General features: G+C 36.0%; 1 protein-coding gene across 1 annotated transcript in view; it reads left to right on the plus strand.

The window, feature by feature from the left end:
* The window catches only part of HECTD2 (HECT domain E3 ubiquitin protein ligase 2), a 71938-nt gene that overhangs the window by 19671 nt on the left and 37140 nt on the right, over positions 1 to 15127 (plus strand). Inside the window, exons 2-4 of the mRNA XM_008059176.2 lie at positions 10952 to 11090; positions 11788 to 11890; positions 12416 to 12505. Coding sequence (XP_008057367.1) covers positions 11005 to 11090; positions 11788 to 11890; positions 12416 to 12505 — 279 coding nt within the window. The 5' untranslated portion in view covers positions 10952 to 11004. The remainder of the gene's footprint in view (positions 1 to 10951; positions 11091 to 11787; positions 11891 to 12415; positions 12506 to 15127) is intronic.

A 15127-nucleotide genomic window follows, 5' to 3' on the forward strand; every position in this document is an offset into this window, starting at 1 on the left:
CAGAGAGGAACAGGACCAGCAGCACACCCCACAACTCTCCAAAAGAATAATAACCACTTAGTGCAAAGAAGAATAAAAAAATCATCAACATAGGCTGGAACCGGCTGGATTTTTACCTGCACTACCAGAGTCCACCACAGCCTCTGTACACGGTGGGGAAGATGAGTGAGGGGATTTCAGGAATTATGTGCTCCTGCCACAAACTTGCAGGGCCCCCAGCCTTATGAGACTCCAGTTGCTCACAGGAAACTGCTTTACCCACAGCTGTGCTCGGCTGTGGAGTGGTACAGGAAAAAGGAAAGCCTTGAGCAGCACCAGCTGCCATTTCCCAGGAACTCAACCCTTGCAGGCAGGGCTGCTTTCTGGTTGGCCTGGGAGGGGATGGACCCCAAGGGCAAACCCTGCAGCTGCAGATGGTTTCTGGCTGGGGCAGGTTGCTTGAGAATGTCTGAGATCCTGAGGCTGGCTGCACTTTGGCATTCAAATCACAGATTGCCTAAAGCCAAGGCAGGAGCCATAGCAACCTTTCTCTCCCCCTGTAAACTTTTCTGGGACTGCCCTGCATGACAGCATTATTCCAGTGGCCTAAGACTTCCTCCTAATTGCCGGAGTCCAGCTCCAGCTGGGTTCAGGGTACCCCAAAGGTGGAGACGGCGTCGGCAATGGGGGGGGAAGAAGAAAGAGAGAGAGAGAAAGAAAGAGACTGGACTCCAGTCTAGTGCAGAAGCCAAAACTGCAGTTTGTGGAAGAATCGGAGCAATGAGCTTCTAAAGTTAGCTTGTGTTCATCCTGGTCTGAGAGTTTTTATGTTTTGAGCTCACAGGAGTTTAATCTGGTTAGTGCTGAGTAGAAAGGGGGAGGAAATGGGGTCAATAGCTCCTGAACGCATCCTAGTGGTCTCGGGGTCAACGGCCCTTCCTAACCCTCAGTGGGCCTCCGTGGCTGGCTCCCAACACCTAATCACCACTGGGGTAGCCAAGAGTGAACACTTGTGGGGTGTTTCACCTCTTTCTTCTGCATTCCCAGAGTCCTGCCCTTGGCCTAGACTGGCTGGGCATTTCCTTGGAGCAACCCATGCCAATGAGAAACCCCACACCCACCATCACAGCTTGCTTTCTCCCCCAAGCGCTACCTTCTAGCCAGAGGTCAACAGCACAGCCCACCACATTGGATATAACACCTCAGCTTTGGGGAGACCTAATCCTAAGCCCTAGCTAAAACCACTTTTCAAAACACTCCAGCCACTCAAGATGCTGTGAACCAGTGTAAGTACCAATACAGGACTGCCACAACTAGCAATTGAGAAATTCACCACACCGAGGGAACCCTACAGTGCCTGTATCAGTCCCCTATCAACCTCAAATAAAAAGATGTCATCTACTCAAATGAGAAGGAACCAGAAAAATAATTCTGACAATATGAAAAACACAGTTCACACATCCCCCAAAAGGCCTCACCAATTCTTCAGCAACAAACCCTAACCAAAATGAAATTTTTGAAATTCCAGACATAGAAACTAAAAGATTATAAAATTTGATTAATGAGCTTCAGGAGAAAGCTGAAAACCAACAAGAATAAATTTAAAAAGTGATTCAGAACATGAATGAAAAGTTATCCAAAGAGATAGAAAACTAAAAAGCTGAAATTCTAGAAATGAAAGAATCATTTAGGGAAGTACAAAATGCGGTAGAAAGTTTTAACAGTAGACTAGAACAAGCAGAAGAAAGGATCTCAGAACTTGAAGACAAAGCTTTTGAATTAACCCAATCAGACAACAATAAAGAAAAAAGAATCAAGAGAATGGAACAAGGTGTCTAAGAAATGTGAGATTATGTAAAATGTCCAAACCTAAGAATCATAGGTGTTCCTGAGGAAGAAGAGAAAGCAACAGGTTTGGAAAACCTATTTGAGGGAATAATGGAGGAAAACTTCCCTGGCCTTGCCAGAGATCTAAACATCCAGATACAAGAAGCCCAAGGAATCCCAGAAGATTCATTGCAAAAAGGTCATCCCCAAGGCATATAATCATATGCTTATGTAAAGTTAATGTGAAGGAAAGAATTTTAAGAGCAGTGAGACAAAAGCATCAAATAATGTACAAAGGTAAACTTATCAGACTAAGGCCAGACTTCTCAGAAGAAACCCTGCAAACCAGGAGGGACTGAGGCCCCATCTTCACTCTCCTCAAATAGAGTAACTGTCAGCCAAGGATTTTGTATATTGCAAAACTAAGTTTCATAAATGAAGGAGAAATGAAGTCCTTTGCAGAAAAGCAAGTCCTAAGGGAATTTGTCAACACTAGACTGGCTCAACAAGAAATACTCAAAGAAGTTCTAAATACTGAAAGAAAAGGTCAAAACAAGCCATTAGAAAAATGCTGGAAATCATGAAGTTCACAGGCCTTGTGGAACACCAACACAATGGAGAAAATAGATAGATAAATAAATAAATAAAGCAATCAGATAACAACCAGTATGATGAATGGAATAGTTCCTTACATATCATTTTAAATTCTGAATAGAAATGGTTTCAACGCTCCATTAAAAACATTTAGACTGGCAGCTTGGATTAAAAAATATATATATATCTCCTGCCTTAAGAGACCCACTCAAGTCACAAAGACTTCTATAGACTCAAGGTAAAGAGATGAGGAAAAATGTGCCATAAAAATATTCCATGCAAATGAAAACCAAAAATAAGCAAGAGTCTCCATTTGCATATCAGATAAAACAGACTCTAACAACAGTACAAAAAGACAAAAATGCCTATTATATAATGATAAAGGGATCAATTCAATTAGAAGACAAAAAATTTAAATATAAATTCACCTAACACCAGAACCCCCAAATTCTACTATAAAACAAATTCTATACCTAAAATAAAAAGAGATAGACAGCAATGCAATAATAGTGGGAGACTTCAGCACTTCACTGACAGCAGACAGATCACTAAGGCAAAACGTCAACAAAGAAACACTGGAGTTAAACCAGCCTCTAGAACAAATGGAACTAATAGACGTTACAAAACATTCCATTCCCCAAGCTACAGAATATGCATTTTTCTCATCAGCATATGAAACATTCTCCAAGATAGACAATATGATAGGCTATAAGTTAAGTCTCAATAAATTCAAAAATATCAAAATTATATCAAGTATCTTCTCAGACCACAATGGAGTAAAACTAGAAATTAACACCAAGAAAACTTGTGAAACCAAACAAAAACACGTAAGTTAAACAATCTCCTGAATGATCTTTGAGTCAACAATGAAATCAAGATGGAAATTTTTAGGTTTCCTTCTAATGAATGACAATAATGAAACAAGTTATCAAAACCTCTGGGACGCAGTCAAAGCTATGCTCAGAGGAAAATTCATAGTGCTTAAGTCCTATATTAATAAGACTGAAAGACTGCATATTGACAACCTAACATCCCACCTCAAAGAACTAGAAAAACACAAATAAGTCTAAAGATAGCAGAAGAAAATAAATAACAGAGATTAGAGCAGAACCAAATACAATTGAAATTTTAAAAAACAGGATCAATGAAACAAAAAATGATTCTTTGAAAAGATAAACAAAACCAATAGATGCCCCTAAGTAGATTAATTAAGAAATGAAGAGAAAAGACTCAAATTAGCTCAATCAGAAATGAAAATAGAGACATTACAATTGATACAATGGAAATTCAAAAGATCACCCAAGACTATTATGGACACCTTTATGCAAACAAACTAGACAATCTAGAGAAAATGGATAAATTATTGGAAACATAGAGCCCCCTAACCTTGAATCAGTGAGAAATAGAAACCCTGAATAGACCAATTTGAGTAGTAAGATTGAAGCAGTAGTTAAAAGCCTCTCAGTAAGAAAAAAGTCCAGGACCTGATGGACTCACAGATGAATTTGACCAGACTTTCAAAGAAGTGCTAATTTTACTGGAGCTATTCCATAACATTGAAGAAGAGGGAATCCTCTGTAACTCATTCCACAAGGCCAGTATCACTTCGATACCAAAGCCAAGAAAAGACACAACAAAAAAAGAAACTATAGACCAGGATCCTTATGGACATAGATGCAAAAATCCTCAACAAAATATTAGCAAACCAAATTCAATAGCACATTAAAAAATATGATAAACATACACCATGGGTTTTATCCCAAGAATGCAAGAGTGGTTCAATATGTGCAAGTCAATAACTACGATCCATTACATAAACAGAAATAAAAACAAAAATCATATGATCATTTCAACAGACACAGAAAAAGCACTTGATGAAATCCAGCATCCCTTTATGATAAAACTTCTCAGCAAAATAAACATAGAAGGAATCTTCCTCAAAATAATAAAAGCTATATACAACAAATACACAGCTAATGTCCTCCTGAACAGAGAAAAGTTGAACACATTCCCCCTCAGAACTAGAGCAAGAATAAACAAGAAAAAGAAAGAAAAGTTAAAAAAAAAAAAAAAACCCAGAACTGGAACAAGGCAAGGATACCCACTTTCACCTCTACTATTCAACATAGTACTAGAAGTCCTAGACAGACCAGTCAGGCAAGAAAAAGAAATAAAGCTTATCCAAATTGGAGTAAAAGAAATCAAACTATCTGTGAATGTCGATGATATGACCTTATACTTAGAGAATCCTAAAGACTCTTCCAAAGACTCTTGGACTTGATAAACGAATTCAGTAAAGTTTCAGAATACAAAATCAACACATACAAATTAGTAGCACTGCTATATGTCAATAGTGACTAAGCTGAGAATCAAATCAGGAACTTTATTCCATTTACAATAGCAGCCAAAACAGTTAAAATACCTAGAAATATATTTAACCAAATAGGTGAAAAATCTCTACAAGAACTACAAAACTCTGATGAAAGAAATTATAGAGGACACAAACAAATGGAGAAACAGCCCATGCTCATGGATTGGAAGAATCAGCATTGTTAAAATGACCATATTACCTAAGGTAATCTACAGCTTCAATGCAATCCCTTTCAAACTGCCAATGTCATTTTTCACAGAATTAGAAAAAAAAAATCCTAAAATTCATATGGAAGCTAAAAACAGCCAGAATAGCCAAAACAATTCTAAGCAAAAAGAACAAAGCTGGAGCCATTACATTACCTGACTTCAAATTATACTACAAAGCTGTAGTAACTACAACAGTCTGGTACTGGTACAAGAGCAGACACATGGACCAGTGGAACAGAATGGAGAATCCAGAAATAAACCCATATGCCTACAACCAACTGATCTTTGTAAAAGCAGACAAAAACATAACACTGGGGAAAGGACACCCTATTCAGCAACTGGTGCTGGGAAAATTGGTTAGCTACATACAGAAAAATGAAACTTGATCCCTATCTCTCCCCATGTACAAAAATTAACTCAAGACAGATTACTTAAATGTCAGACCTGAACCCATAAATATCCTAGAAAAACTAGGAAAACTCTTCTGGACATTGGCCTAAGCAAATAATCATGGTTAAAACCCTAGAAGCAAATGGAACAACAGCAACAATAAAAAAAACCAAGTGAGACTTAATTAAACTAAAAAGCTTCTGCACAGCAAAAGAAATAATCAACAGAGCAAATAGGCAACCTACAGAATGAGAAGATATTCACAAACTATACTTTTGACAAAGGACTAATATGCAGAGTCTATAAAGAACTCAAACAAATCAGCAAGAAAAAAGCAAATAGCCCCATTAAAAAGTAGGCAAATTACACGAACATACATCTCCAAAAAGAAGATATAGAAATGGCCAACAAACCTATGAAAAAAATGCTTAAGATTACTCATGGTCAGGGAAATGCAAATTTATAGCACAATGAGATACCACCTTACACCAGTCAGAATGACCATTATTTCAAAAAACCAGAAAGCAATAGATACTGGCATGGCTGCAGAGAAAAGGGAACTATTATACACTGTTGGTGAGAGTGTAAATAAGTACAACCTCTATGGAAAGTGATATAGAGATTACTCAAAGAACTAAAAGTAGATCTACCATTTGATCCAGCAATCCCACTATGAGTTATATACCCTAAGGAACAGAGGTCATTATATAAAGAGACACCTGCACCCACATGTTCATTGCAGCACAATTCACAATTGCAAAAACGTGGAATGAACCTAAATGCCCATCAACCAATCAGTGGATAACGGAAAGGGAAATGTGGAATATTAGTCATATATCAAAAACAGTGAAATAATGTCTTTTGCAGCAACTTGGATGAAATTGAGGAGCATCATTCTAAGCAAACTAGCTCAGGAACAGAAAACCAAACACCACATTTTTTTCACTCGTAAGTGGATGCTAAACTAAGGATCTACAGAGACATCGAAAATGGTATCATGGACATTGGAGACTCAAAAGGGGGAGGGGAGAAGGGGGTGAAGGGACAAAAAAAGATCAACTATTGGGTACAATATGCACAGGTGGGGGGGTGGTGGGTACTCTTAAGCCCAGACCAAAAACTATTTGTATCCCCCAAAACTATTGAAATTTTTAAAAAGAAAGAAAAAATGAAAACAAAACAAAACACGTGTACACTAAAATTAAAAAAATACTTTTTATGATCACTCAGAAAAAAATAAAATACTTAGTTGTAAATCTAGCAAACATTACTGAACTTGTATGCTTAGAATTCTACTATGCTGATGAAAGAAAGATCTAAAATAAGTGGAGAGGCATACTGTGTTTATGAATCGCAACACTTAATGTGGCAAAGATGCCAATCTTATATTGATGTGTGGATTTAAAGCGATGCCTGTCAAAATCCCAGTAAGTTTTTGTTGTTGATAAAGACAGGATTTTTCTCCAATTCATCTGGAAAGGCAGAAGAACTAGAACAGCTAAAACTGTTTTTAAAAAGAATAAAGTAGGAAGAATCATCAACCTGATTTTTATTATATAGCTACAGTAATCATTCTGTGAGGTATTAGTGGGGTGGTAGATAAAAGGACTGATGGAACAGAGAGAGAGTCCAGGAAGAGAACCACACAAATATGCCCAACTATAATTGATAAAAGTACCAAAGCAATTCAGTGGGGGAAAGAGAACCTTTAAACAAATACTGCTAGAGTGATTGGACATCTGTGGATTTAAAAAATAATAAACATTAACCCAGATCTCACACTTCATCCAAAAAATATGAGGTGTCACCGCCCCCCAAAAAAAAACTGCATTATTTTTTAGAGGACCATCTGAATTATTTTTTAGAGGGTTGGATCAAACACTCAACCAAAGTTTTTATCTGGAAGTTTTGAGAAGGTTGCATCCTTGTTTGAGGAAGAAACGTGTCAAGTTGTGTCAAGTTTGACAAATAAGTAGTTCTTTCACCATGACAATGCCATCTGCCCACATCATGCTGAGTGTTCAGCAGTTTTTGACCAAAAACGGTTCGATTCCTGTGACCCACCCTTCCTATTCACACGATCTCACCCCAAAGGACTTTTCTTTGTTTCCCCAGATGAAAAAAGTCCTCAAAGGGATACGTTTTGCCCTTGTGAAAGAGGTGAAATGAAGCACCTAGGCATCAAAATTGACGTGTTCAAAAACTGTTTTGAACAATGGAAAAAGTGTCTTTGTAGGTGTATTGCACCAAATGGAGAGTACTCTAAAGGTGACACAACTTGACATGTTTCTTCCTCAAACAAGGATGCAACCTTCTCAAAACTTCCAGATAAAAACTTTGGTTGAGTGTTTGATCCAACCCTCTAAAAAATAATTCAGATGGTCCTCTAAAAAATAATGCAGTTTTTTTTGGGGGGGAGGGGGTGACACCTCATATTTACACATATAAATAAATTCTGGAGCTTTTGGGTTTGCCCCTTGTAAGTGAAAATTCATAATGGACTTAAATTTAGAAAAGAAATAAAACCACAGGTGAAAATTGTTGGGATTTAGAGCTAGAAAAGAGCGCTTAACCTTGGCACTAGAAGTACAATTCACAAGAGGAAAATTTATAAATTTGACTTAATCAAGATTTAAAAGTTTTGCTCTGAGAAAGATCTTGTTCAAAGGATGAAAAGACAAGCTATAGAGTAGGAGAAAATGTGTGCACACCATGTGTATGATAAAGGACAATTATTAAAATATGTAAGGAACTCTCAATATTTAACAATAAGAAAAGTAAATAATCCAGTTAGGACACAGGCAAAAGACATGAAGAGACATTTCACTGAAGATGATGTTCAGATGGCAAATAAGCACATTAAAAGGTGTTCAACAGCAGTAGCCATTAGGACATTGCAAATTAAAATTGCAGAAATATCATTACATACCTATTAGAATAAAAAAAATAGTGACATCACCAATTACTGGAGAGGATATGGAGAAACTAGATCACTCAACTATTACTGATAGGATTATGAAATGGTACGTCACTCTAGTAAGCAAGCTTGGCAGTTTCTAAAAAAACTAAACACGCAGCTACCATACAACTTAGCAGTTGCTTTCCTGGGCATTTATCCCAGAGAAATGAAAACTTATTTCATCCAGGAACCTGTACCCAAATTTTTATAGCAGCTTTATTCACCTTAACCTCCCAAAAGATGCCTTTCAGTGGTTGAATGGTTAAACAAGCCATGGTACACCCATATCATGTAATACTAGTCAGCACTAAAAAGGAATGGACAATCAGTATGTGCAGCAACTTGGATGAGTCTCCAGAGAATTATGCTCAGTAAAGCAAAGCCAATCCCAAAAGTTCACATAGGTGTGATTCTTTTTATATAACATTCTTGAAATGACAAAATTATGGAAATGGGAGAAGAGATTAATGGATACCAGGGGTTAAGAGAGGTGAGGGCAGGTGGAAGTAAGTATGGCTATAAAAGGGCAAATGAAGGACTCTTGTGGTGATAAAAATGTTCCGTATTTTTCTATGTCAGTGTCAACCTTTTGGTGTGATATTTTAGTGTAGTTTTGCAAGATGATATCATTGGGGGAAACTTGGTAGAGAGTACATGGGACTGCTGTTGTTTCTTATATCTGCATGGAAATCTACAGTTACCTCCAAAAGTTTAATTACAGAATGATAACTCTAGAGGTTTGTTGATATTTAGATGGACAGAATTTGATTAATCATAATTCTGGTTCATGACACTGGCACTGTTGGTCCATGGTTGCTTTCTTTAAATAATATGTAGAATAGGATATGAAATAATATTATATAGTATAGTATAATATAATATAAAGTAACAATATGGTGTAATATAACACAATACAATTAAATATAACTTATATCCACAAAGCCACTACCCAGCATGAGTGGTAGAATACCGACAATAACAGACCTACCTATATGGTCCTCCTTAACAATCCACGATAATCAGTACCCTAAATCTTGTATTTATCATTTTCTTGCCTTCCTTTTTATGTGGTTTTAGCCAATGCATATTTAGTTCTTAAAAATAGATAGTTCTGTATTAATTGGATTTTTTTTTTTTTTTTGAGTTGGAGTCTCACTGTCGCCCAGACTGGAGTGCAGTGGCTGCTCCCGGCCACTGCAGCCTCAACCTGCTGGGCTCCGGCGATCCTTCTGCCTCAGCCTTCCAAGTAGCCAGAATTACAGGCATGCGCTACCACTCCCAGCTGATTTTTTGATTTATTGTAGAGATGAGGTCTCACTGCCCAGGCGGGTCTTGAACCCGCGGGCTCAGGCAATCCACTCACCTCAGCCTCCCAAAGGCGTGGGAGTACAGGCAGAGCCACCAAGCCCGGCTTTAATTGGTTTTGTAACATGATAAAAAGGCAATCATCAAACTGAATGTAATTTGTTTTGGATTTATTTTTTTCATTCAACATGAAATCGTTTTGCTGAAATCTACCCAAATTGTGGGCATGTGTTTCTGAGATGCTTTCACTCTCTGAGTGGCTGTTATTTTGTTCATTATTCTCTTTATTATGATAAAAATTTATAATTAAAAATTTTAGAATTTAGCTGGACATAGTGGTGTGCATCTGTGGTTCCAGCTACTTGGAAGGCTGAAGTGGAAGGATCACCTGAGCCTAGCAGGTCAAAACTAGATAAAATCCTGTTACAGAATGACGTGAAATACATTAAGAAAAGATACAGCACTTAAAAGAACAACATAAGTCAGAATTATAAAAACTCAAGAATAAAGGAAAGAATTAGAAATATCTTAAAAATTTAGAAATGAACTAGAAAGCACACAAACAAACATAGAAGATAATACCTTAAGAGAGATGAAAAGAAGGAAATGTTAAAATTTAAAAATAAATGATAAAAATAATTTGAGAGGAATTAATTATAACTGAAATAGAGGCCAGGTGCAGTGGCTCAAGCCTGTAATCCTTGGACTTTGGGGGGCCAAGGCAAGAGGATTGCCTGAACTCAGGGGGTTGAGACCAGACTGGGTAACTTCGTGAGACCTCATCTCTACAATAAATCAAAACATAAGCCGGGCATGGTGGAAGGAAGGAAGGAAGGAAGGAGGGAGGGAGGGAGGGAAGGAAGGAAGGAAGGAAGGAAGGAAGGAAGGAAGGAAGGAAGGAAGGAAGGAAAGAGGGAGGGAGGGAGGGAGGGAGGAAGGAAGGAAGGAAGGAAGGAAGGAGAAATATTCCCATATTCCTAAAAGACAACTTTTGGACAGGAAGGAAGGGGAAAAAATGCTAAATTATATTTATAGGCACCTTTAGTGGGGAAGGGAGAAAGGGAAGAAGCTCTTTGTTAAATGTACACATCAGTGTAAGATACAGCTTCACATCTGTTGTGAGTGGAGTGGCGGAGTAGGGAACGAGGCCCCCAGTAAGTGCCCTTCACTATGATTGGTTTTGTTATATGATCCCAAAGTGAATATTATGCAAAATAATTGATTTTGTTTTCTTTTCACAATGAACTAATCTTAACATTTTACAAGTTGGAACAGTGTCATGATTAATTACATTGAGTGCTTTTTTATACTTTACAGTGAGAGAACTACCACCAATTTGCCTTGATGTTAGACAGAAACAGCGTGTCTCCATGGACGCATCATCGTCGGAATTGAAGGCCCCGGTCCTTCCAGAACCTATCCTTCCTAGCCAACCCAAAACCATGAAAGACTTTCAGTAAGTTTCAACACACTGTTATATGTAGATGTATAGTCATCTGTATGTCTGCACTTTATGTAATTTGCTATCTTTGTGAGAAATTATTTGAACTTGTGGATCATTACAAGGTATTAGCCAAGAATGAAGACACAAAAGACTAGATATTGCAAACTGAAATGAAAACAAATGTATGAATAACAGGTAAGAATTAGATATATTGCAGCAAAGTAAAGGAAACACTAAGGAAAAGACGATGAGTCAAAACTTGCAAAAAGAGATAAAGGTGGTAGTAAAATGTTGCCACTTCCAAAAATACAAGTTCATCTACTTTGTAACACACACTATAAATTTATGTCATCATTCAAAAAAAATCCAAATACATATATGGAGGACTAGGGAATGAGAAAGTAGAGACAGGGAATGTAAACAAATTCCCCAGAATTTCAGTGATGAAGGGAAGGAAAGAAAGACTGATAATTGGAAGAGACATGTCAAGAATGAATTTTTTAAAGTAGATAAATGGGAAAGTTGAAGCTGGTTTACTATCTTAATCCAATTAAGAATCACAAATATATATTACATTAACTAGCTGGAATATTTCTATATTTGTTTTCGGTATTTCATGTTGCATGTTTGGTGACATTTATAAAATGTAATGCTATTTTACTGGATAATATTTCTTTCTGTATATGGTTAATTTATGTTTTCATTTTAGGGAAGATGTAGAGAAGGTTAAGTCATCAGGAGATTGGAAAGCAGTACATGGTTTTTATCTGACAACATTTGATTCTTTCCCAGAATTAAATGCTACATTTAAGGTAATAATACATAAAACACATTTTTCATTCATTTTAGTTTTAATTTTTCAAAAAAGATATGATATATTTAACCTTATTTTTTTCCCTAGTATTTACTTGAACAGGCATTTTAAAGATGCATATGTCATATATGTATTGATTTCAGAAATTATACATATTACAAATATTACTTACGTGACATGTCAAAAATATTTTTATTTGTACTAATGTTGTCTGACTCCATTGTTTCAGTTTTAAGAAAGAAAGTTATTAAAATAATCTTTATACATTCATTTTTTATTTTCAGAAATTTTGCTCTAACAGTTCTTTTTTTATCATCAGACTAAAAAATAGTAGAAATTATTGAGGAACAGTACAGTTCAAATATTACTAAGATCACCTGTACATTGACCACTTATGTACCTAATCCTGAATTGTACCCTCATCTTTTAAATTTTTAAAAAAGCAAAGCAAACAAAAAACAAATATTACTAAGAATAGTTCTTAAAATGTTAAATACACCTAATTTTTTAATTGAATTTTCAGAAAGATGCCACTGCCTCATTTAATACCATTGAAGACTCTGGGATTAACACTAAATTTGTGAATGCTGTATATGATGCCTTACTTAATACTGTAAGTATTATTTATGAACACATGCAAATTGTGCAGTTCTGTGTCTCTTTGTATTTCAGAGGCAGTCACACAAATAATATAAGAATCACCTGGTAACATAATTGCATTAGAAACTGCTAAAATTTTATAGTATATATAGTTGGAATTCTCAGAAAGTTTGAGCATTTTATTCTTTTAATTAACTGAGAATTAAAGAGAAAATACTTTTACATCCAATCCTTTAGAAATACTTGCTATAATTATATTTTACTTAGAGAGCAAAAAGAGGTAAAGTATTTGATTATATTGGAATTGCACTGAATCAATAGATCAGTGGTTCTCAAACTGTGTCAGAATCACAAGAAAGGATTGTTAAAATACAGAATTTCAGATTCAACAGGTCTTGAGTGAAGCCCAAAAATTTTCATTTCTAACAAGTTCCCATATGTTATGCTCCTAATCCAAGGACTACATTTTGAGAACCCCACTGCTATAGATCAATTTGTCAAGAATCGACATTGTTTCAATCCATGAGAATGGTATATCCCTCCAACTACCAATTAATTTTTCTTGGTAACGTTTTGTAGTTTTCTGAGTAGAGGTGTTATACATTTCTTGTTACATTTATTTCTAGGTACTTGATGGTTTTTTGATGCCATCATCATTTTTTTTTCTAATTGTGACTAATATATGGAAATACTTTCATGTATTTATATTTATCTAGATACAGTTGACCCTTGAACAATGTGAGGGCTACAGGTGCCAAACCTCCATGGTGTCAAAAATATGCATATATTTTTTGACTTCCAAAAAACTTAACTGCTAATAGTCCTCTATTGACTGGCAACCTTACTGATAACATAAACAGTTGACTAACATATTTTGTGTGTTTTATGTATTACATATTGTATTCTTACAATAAAGTAAGCAAGATAAAATACAATGTTACTAAAAAAATTATAAAGAAGAAAGAATACATTTATTATTCATTTAGTGGAAGTAGATTATCATAAAGAACTTAATCCTTGTCTTCATGGTGAGTAGGCTGAGGAGGAAGAGGAGGAATCGATCTTTCTGTTCTGGGGGTGGCAGAGGTGAAAGTAAATCCAAATATAAATGGCCCTGCACTTTTTAAACCCATGTTGTTCAAGGATCAATTGTACCTTACTGTATTCACCCATTTATTTTAGTAATACATAAATTAACTTGGGTTTTCTGTGAACACAATCACATCATGAAAAAAGAGAGTTTATCTCTTTCTAATCCTTATATCTTATATGGATGTTTGCACTCCTAGGAGCTCTTGTAGAATTTTGAATAAAAGAAATAATAGCAGACACAATGCATTTTAATTTCTTATTCCCATTCTGAATACTTCACTTTTAAATACATGAAAGAGTACTTAACATAATTTGTCAACAGAGAAATAGAAATAACATTACATATTCACCAAAAGTGATACAGTTTTTTCAAAAATGTATAAAATACTGGCAACATTGTGGAACAAATGGCACTTTGATACCTTGCTGAGATGAGTAAAAATTAGCACAAACACTTTGGAAAACTACTTGGCATGATCTGTTAACACTAAGCATGTGCATATTCTGTGACACAATTTTACTTCTAGGTACACTTCTCTTTTTTTTCATTTTAGCATCTTAATTTCTGTTGAATATAAGACAATTTTTGTAAGCTAGGAAACAGAATCAGCTTAAGGCAATCTAGTCATCTAGAAATCCAGGCTGAGTCTTGTGACCTTTAGCGGAATGACATCATAATTCAAGGTGCTAACAATAGGGTTATAAACTCTAAATAATAAACACTTATCTACATTTCTATTAGGAAATAGCCAAAAAGTCCAGTCCTTAAAGAGATGTAAATATTTTGATTAAAATAAAACAGAATGACTCAATTATATGCTGTCTAATCTATTGGTGAACCAGATTAGAGCTGGCCAAGGATTGGTAACCAGAGAAAGTGTTTACATTTTGAAGACTTGCTTTATGGCTTAAAAAATTCCTTGCTGCTGTCAATAAGAAGGCGAGTAAAAAATATTGCAAATAGAACCATGCTGGTATTTGATTTTTACCAAGGTCTTCCACCACTGGAACATGAATGTCAAGATAAGTACAAGGGATAGGATAATTAGATATTTTAAAAATAAATTACTTAGTAATAAGAAATTAGACACACAACTTTCTCCCATTTGCTACAAGAACAGATGATAATGGAGACTATTTAAAAGAAATGCTCACCTCCAAAGAGGACAGTGGTAGTAACACTTTCCACTACAGAACAACCAACCTCCCATTTTTCCAGGCAATTAACATCGCTTTTCTTCCATGATACATATTCTGGTGGAAAACTTGTCAGGAGCATTTGTAAATGTCAGGAGATTAAAACAAACAAACAAAAAAAATATGTCCAAGTTACCTAGTTCTTTGACCATTAACTCTAGTTTCTACTCAATATTTTTTTTTTTTTTTTTTTGAGTTGGAGTCTCACTCTGTCATCCAGACTGGAGTGCAGTGGCCACTTCCGGCCACCGCAGCCTCGACCTGCTGGGCTCCGGCGATCCTTCCGCCTCAGCCTTCCGAGTAGCCAGAATTACAGGCACGTGCTACCACGCCCGGCTGATTTTTT

Source organism: Carlito syrichta, unplaced genomic scaffold (assembly GCF_000164805.1).
Source record: "Carlito syrichta isolate Samal-C Ts95f unplaced genomic scaffold, Tarsius_syrichta-2.0.1 Scaffold303749, whole genome shotgun sequence".
In the NCBI taxonomy this organism is placed as follows: Eukaryota; Metazoa; Chordata; class Mammalia; order Primates; family Tarsiidae; genus Carlito; species Carlito syrichta.